We start from the raw sequence: 6,544 nt of genomic DNA, 5'->3' as shown, positions 1-6,544 counted from the left end.
ATTACTTTCCCACCACCTAATTTAGGTGTACTGTTATTTGCGCCAATATTTTTTAACCTCCCGCTAAAAGTCCCAAATTAGCGTCTTTGTTCCCATCAAAAAATTAGCTTCCCGCTAAATACCTTCATAACAAACCACGAATATATAATTGTAGACCAAATCACGGCGTCTTCACGGGCGATTGGATCTGAGCTCTCGTCTCTGTTCATCTGTGCTGCCGGCGTCATGACAGCGTCAACAGAGCAAACCACAGCAGCTGCACGGTGTCAGGTTAGTCCTCCCGATCTCCTCCCTCGCTGAAAAATCCAGTCCCCCTCGATCTCCCCCTCCTCCCTCTCCTCTGCGCCCGCCTCCGTCCGGGATCAAACCCCCCTCCCCCGCGAGCTCCTCCTTGATGCGCGGCTCTCTCGATCCCGATCCATTCAGAGGGGCTGCCCCTTCTCTCCTCGCTCGCCGCTTGGTCGTAGAAAAGAAGTCCGGGCAGGGGACATGGCCGCCGCCGGTGGCATTTTCCCATCGCGCCTCGATTTGGCCGGCTCGACGGAGGCGCTCGCGGCCTGGAGGGTCGGCGGAGCGTCTCACCTTGTCCTGGAGGCTGGCCGCCATGGAGCTCGCCTCGGCCTAGAACTGGGGCTCGACGGGGCCTCCCGGCCCAGTTCATGGCCGCATCCGTCTCGGCTGTGCACGCCGGCGTCGTGACGTGGTGGCCAGGCGCTGGTTGCTGCCTCACCCGACCCCAGCGTGCTTGCAGGCCTCTCCGGCATCTCTGCTCCTGGTTCGCTCTGTTTACTCGTGGAGGCCAAAGGGGGTCGTGACCCCCCTCCAAAACTGTATTTTGTTACTAATTACTAAGCGTTTCGGTGCAGCCCATCCGTGGATCATCTCTTGCCAATTTAATTATTATCTACATTGTTTTTTGAGCATTAGATCCATTAACTGAAAGGTATAGACGTACTCTGTATGTACAAAGCTTGTGTTGTTAAGATGACAAATCGACGACTGCCGATGAGACGACTGCCATATGTTCGATTACCTTGTGAATTCATGTCATTCGTATAAGTTTTTATGCATATTTTTCTGCCAGTTTAAAAGTTGCCCCCCCCCCCTATAGCTTGTCATGGTACGCCACTGGCTGTTTGAGCACCACTATGTAGATATTAGATGATATATGTGCGTCAACAGAGCAGAGGATTCAGGTTTAGTCATCCTCTGCATTGCATTTGATTCAGATTACTATAAGATGATTTTTAATAGATATTTGGTCTTACATGAGTCACATTGGAAATGTTTTTTCCTATTGATTCAGAGTAGTATTTTCATGAACAACCTATCACTGATACATCGCCTTTCATGTTCATTCACATATGCTTAATACTTCTGAATAATGTACGTCAAGAGAACCTAGGGTTCAGGTTTAGTGCATCCTCTCCATGTTCTACAGCTTGACCTTGAGCTTCATTCAATTTGAGCTGCCTCAAATTTTAATATGAGTTAAACTGATTTGATTTTATGCCTGCTTAATGTATTGCGTTTCTTCTTACATTGACTCAAAATTTTATGTCTGGTTTACCTACACAAGGGCACAATGATGAATTTTACGGAGGATGCTCCTGGTACACAACATCCTTACTTCATAGTCACCTATCTGAATGGTGCAGAACATCAATGCTTTGTTAATGCTAAGTCCCATGATTGTCTTTGTGTGCAGTAAAGAAAGGCTCTGTTCTCTTAACAAGGATGGAAAGTATAACGGCATACAAAAACCAACGTGGACAACCCAGATCTGGTAAATTGTTTAGCATTTGCTATAATGCATAAAATCTTGGTGTGGGTTAAATAGCTAAACCTTCAAGACTACTAAATCTTTTACAGGAACTCCAGAACAATCTGACACTCCAGTGTCTGCTAATGACATGTGTTCCCTTGCTGAATGGCCATCCCATGCTCGCCGCAACCGTGCACTACTACAGGATGGTACTTGCTTTCGTTTACATTTGTGTCATCTTTTCTTACAATCTAATACCGAGTAATACAATTTTTCTTGTATGATTTGGGCTGTAGAAGCTGGTGGACAGAAGAAGAAAGGGCGAGGTGTTCTAAAAGGTTTTAAAGCATCTAAGAAGCGTTTTGCCAATGGATCTGCAAAGCTAAATATTACATTCTCTGAAAAATTGGGTGGTACAGTAGGAATGAACTATCGTTCGTTCAAGGATGACGTGGTAGTCGTAATGAAAAGAAAGTTACCACTCATTGGAGTGAGGACGTGGTCGGACATTCACCCTACCATTCATCGACTCATTATTGCAGACATGATAGTGCGTACAATCTTTTTCACATGTGTTATCTTATTTTACCATCGATAATGCACTGCTTATGTATATTTACTTGTTGTATGCTTTACAGGACAGATGGGACTTGGAAGATACACCAGAAACAGAAGAAAAAGTTCTCAAAATTGCGAAAGAGCGATATAGAGGCTGGCGATCAACTCTAAGCTCCACTTACAAGGCATACAAAACAGATGCAGCTAGATTGGCTAATCTGCCGGAAGATTTGCAACCAGAAGAGTGGGAATGGATGATTGAGTACTTTGGCACTGATTCAAAATTTCAGGTTATCTCTAAGATCACAGTTTGTCTATTATGTGTGAAGATGAAACGGCTAGTCTCACTGGTTATATTTGGTTTCAATGAATTGATAGGATCGCAGCCAAAAGAACGCCGATAACCGTAAGAAACAGAAGACAAAACACATAATCGGATCAAAATCTTACTCGCAAGTTAGTTTTGAGAAGGTATGAGTCCAACTAAATAGGTATGCCTCGCTGCTAAATATGGTGTCATGTCTCAAGCATCTCATTGGTATATTACTTGCAGAGAAACTTGGAAACTGGAGAAGAGCCAGATTGTATTGCTTTGTGGGAACTCACCCACACGAACGATGGAACATGGTCTAACACAGATTCCCAGAAAGTTCACGTGAGTACACTGACTTTTGGTTATTCTATAGTTAGTCAATGATGTGCATTCGGCATGTTTCATCATCAGATGCGATCATTCATGCATTGGACTGTGTTATTCTTGTTTCATCTTTTATAATGTCAATATTGATGCTGCACCTATAATTGTTCCTTCCATTTTTAGGACAAAGCACTTCAAGAGGTTAAAATCAAAGAAACTGAAACTGAAGGTCCACTTTCAAGTGAGCAGAAAAACAATATTTTCCAGACCGCTTACAAAGACACTCTGGAATGCAAGTCATCGCAGCCTCGTGGGTACGGATACATGGCCAAAACTTCAACTGGTTCTGAAAGGTTTCGTATCCAGATCGAAGAGCAAGCTCGTGCTACAGCAGCCACCCAGGAGCGAAACTCTCAGCTCAGCCAGCAGGTCAAGGAATTAGAAGATCAACTACAAGCTGAACGTGCAAACACACAAGAGAGGATTAACTTGGAGCGTGCTGAGAGAGAACAACTTGAGGAGAGGTTAAAAGAAGAGTGTGCTGAGAGGGAAAGATTGTTGCAAGAGGAGCGAACATCAAGACTGGAATTTGAAAGAAACATGATGGCAAAGTTTATAGAATTGAGCCAACAGATGGGAACCCAACAGGTGATTACAGTCATATGCTTCCGACCTTGTAAGATTTATGTTGCTTACTTGCATTGCTAAAAGTGCACTTCTATTTGCAGGTGCCTACGAAGAGGGTTGACAAAGAAAATAGTAATCCAAACTTGCAAAATATTCTTTTACAGAGATCTAGTCCTAATAAGACTCCAGGTTCAAGGCCAACTGCTATTTCTTCAAATGCACTCATACAAGCTGCAGCAAGGCATTCTCGAATGTTTAAAGCAATGGTAAGTCACAACCTTTGCTTTCTCTTCATGTTTACCTGCATTTTATACGTCATTGGTCTTCATAGTTAGCTAGCTGCTTCTTCTCTTTTACCATGTGTTGCTGCATCGAGTCACAACTTAAACGAAAAAGGAATATGTGCTAGCTAGGGACATGAACTTAACTGAAACTATACATCTAGTCTTAACTTAAATCAATAGCAGAAGCTTTTAGTAGATGTACGATCGGACAATGGCACCATTCTGTATGCATGAGCAGGATGTCATGAGCATGCGCGTAATGCCTTCGCTGATGAGTCCACTGCAATGTCCCATGCAGTATCTCTTGCCGCTGATATGGGGGTCGTGAGAGTCGTTTTTTAAACGGACTCGCAACTCCTGATGGAAGCACTTAATATCAATAAGGTTGACTTGTCAGCCCATGCTGCTGTTATTGAGGATACCAAGTAGCCGCTCAAATTATGGTTTTCTTATTATGAAATAAATGTATGTCATCGCTCGGCAAACTCTCATGAGCTTGCTAGTCTTGGTAGGATGTTAGAACCTAACCACTATTTGGAATGGGAGGCCGATGTACCAGCCCTTGTGGCTGCCTGTGCTTTGGGTGATTCAGCCCGACACTGTTAAGTTAAACCAATGTTTTTTTCTCAAAAAAGAAGCTTTTAGTAGATGTAAGGACACAGATTTTTGGGACATGGTGCTACGCGAGGATGTTATCCTGACCGATGATTGCTGCCATGCGATTCACACTTAATATAGTGCTTAACTGGACACTCTGGCAATACTTAGGAAAGTGAGTGAATACGCAACATTAATACAGTAGACATTGTCCAGCCATTACTGAATTTGGTGGAGAAAGGTTGTTGTGTTTATGGTTAGGGTGCAGGGTTGCAGGGTTGCAGGGTACCCGTCAGTGTAATTATTGTTCGTGACCTGGGTCATAGTAAATGGTGCCTACTCCTAGTAAGTAAAAGTTACTCACCCAGCCTGCACTATATATGGATCCTTCATCAACGTAGTGCATGGTGTCCAGTTCGTAGGATGGTGAAGGTTGTTGCTCCAGTTTTTGCTACTTGGTTCTTGCTTGCTATGCATGTACAATCCTGTATTCCAATTTCCAATAGCAGGTTTGCTGCTTCTCAGCCTGGTTGGTTGGTTGGTATCCTCAAACAGAACAAAAGCTCTCATGCAGGCCAGCCCGAGATTAGGAATTTTGCTACAAAAACACAACCCCATGGCCGTGTCCGTTCTGGAGATGCTAGAGGATCGGAGCCAATGAACTGCTAAGAGAGAGAGAGAGAGAGAGAGAGAGAGAGAGATGAACATGAGAGGAACAGTATAGAAGAGGGAATCGTGTTGTCGATGGAGTGTGATGGAGGTGGTGTGGAGTTGTGCCGGGACATGGATGAACCCATGCTTGTGAACTCCGGCGAGACTGTGATGTATGGAGTGATCACAGAGAAAAATAGTTGAGCAGTAGAAACAAGCAAGCCAGGCATTTAAAAAGACCGAGGGGAGCGTGGTGCAGATAGTTGGTGGGACTGACATGTACTTAATGTGCGGCGCCTTCAATGTGTGAGGCTGCACTGTGGGACAGAGGTAATACGCAAGCCATACAAGTTGTATATGGTGCAAGAAAATCATTATACACGCTTGATGTATTCAAACTACACGAGTCCTGTGGGAATGGACGGGCGGGATAACAACCTCGCGTGGCTGCATGTTCACTCGTCATTTATCGATGTACTTGTGGTTATGCTTTAGACATTTACACTTGTATTGTTGTTCTGATCCCTTAGTTACATGCTTGCTGACACAATATTAGTCCAGCTAAACTGGCGATAGTTTTTAACAATGGGGCTGGAATAATTGTATGACGTATGTTATGTTCGACTAATTAACTAGAACTTTTTTTTATTTCTTGATTGCAGGATCCAAAGAACTAGCTGGATTGGACTCTAGATCACGGGCAGTTTAGTCTTCGAAGTTAATTAGGATGGCTAAATTACATTTGAGTTTTATTTGATGGATATTTGCTATGAGAATTATGAATTTTATGAATTTGCATATTATACGTATGGTTTTGAATATTGTAATCGAAAGCCTGTATTTTTTTTACGGTTGCAATAGACTATTACCACAACCCACTTTCGGTTGCCACATGCTAGCACCACTAAAGATATAGTGTTGCGTTATATCTCATTCGCTACGCCTATCTGTTTTGTTGCACTAGGATGTTGCAACGGAGCACTTTATATTGTTGTAGTAGCTTGGTGCCACAAAAAATTTCATGATGCGATAACAGTTTGGCGCCACCAAAGTAAGTTTGTTGAAATAGAGTATCGCCACGGAAAGTATAAATTGTCGCAATAATTTCTCGCTACAAAGTTTTTACATGTTGTGATACCTATTTATCACCATAAAAACAAGTACGTTGCAATTTCCTATTACGAATATTTGTTGCCATAAGTTAATGCCACAAGCGCAGTGGGTCGTGGCAACATGCCTAATGCCACGGAAGAGTATTGCGCCACGAAATGGTCGTCGTTGGCATAGGTTGTTGCCACAAATGTCTATCGCTACGAGATATCAATCTCCACAATTCGTTACATGTTGCATTAAAGCTATCTCCACAAATCAAATTGTGGCATCAAGTGAGTGTTGCCACGGGAAAACATGTGGCAACTTCCCGCA

At 43.3% G+C, this 6,544-nt stretch overlaps 1 protein-coding gene across 5 annotated transcripts; it reads left to right on the top strand.

Moving 5' to 3' along the window:
• Nucleotides 1-268: 268 nt before the first annotated feature.
• Nucleotides 269-5,996, top strand: LOC109772959 (uncharacterized). Of its 5 annotated transcripts, none has more exons than XM_073501077.1 (11): nucleotides 269-775; nucleotides 1,580-1,613; nucleotides 1,709-1,786; nucleotides 1,873-1,974; nucleotides 2,065-2,315; nucleotides 2,404-2,613; nucleotides 2,702-2,794; nucleotides 2,877-2,978; nucleotides 3,144-3,608; nucleotides 3,689-3,853; nucleotides 5,782-5,996. In XM_073501077.1, the coding sequence occupies exons 2-11, from the start codon at nucleotides 1,586-1,588 to the stop codon at nucleotides 5,794-5,796; spliced, it is 1,509 nt and encodes a 502-aa protein (XP_073357178.1). In that variant the 5' UTR covers nucleotides 269-775; nucleotides 1,580-1,585; the 3' UTR covers nucleotides 5,797-5,996. The 5 variants fall into 5 exon arrangements, with proteins under 5 accessions (XP_073357178.1, XP_073357175.1, XP_073357176.1 ...); XM_073501074.1 differs by having other exon boundaries at nucleotides 2,062-2,315; XM_073501075.1 differs by lacking the exon at nucleotides 269-775 and adding an exon at nucleotides 862-943 and having other exon boundaries at nucleotides 2,062-2,315.
• The last annotated feature ends 548 nt before the right edge of the window (nucleotides 5,997-6,544 follow it).

The sequence above is a fragment of the Aegilops tauschii genome, chromosome 6 (genome assembly GCF_002575655.3).
Source record: "Aegilops tauschii subsp. strangulata cultivar AL8/78 chromosome 6, Aet v6.0, whole genome shotgun sequence".
Lineage (NCBI taxonomy): Eukaryota > Viridiplantae > Streptophyta > Magnoliopsida > Poales > Poaceae > Aegilops > Aegilops tauschii.
Note: the sequence above shows the minus strand (reverse complement) of the source record. Positions and strands in the feature narration are given on the sequence as shown.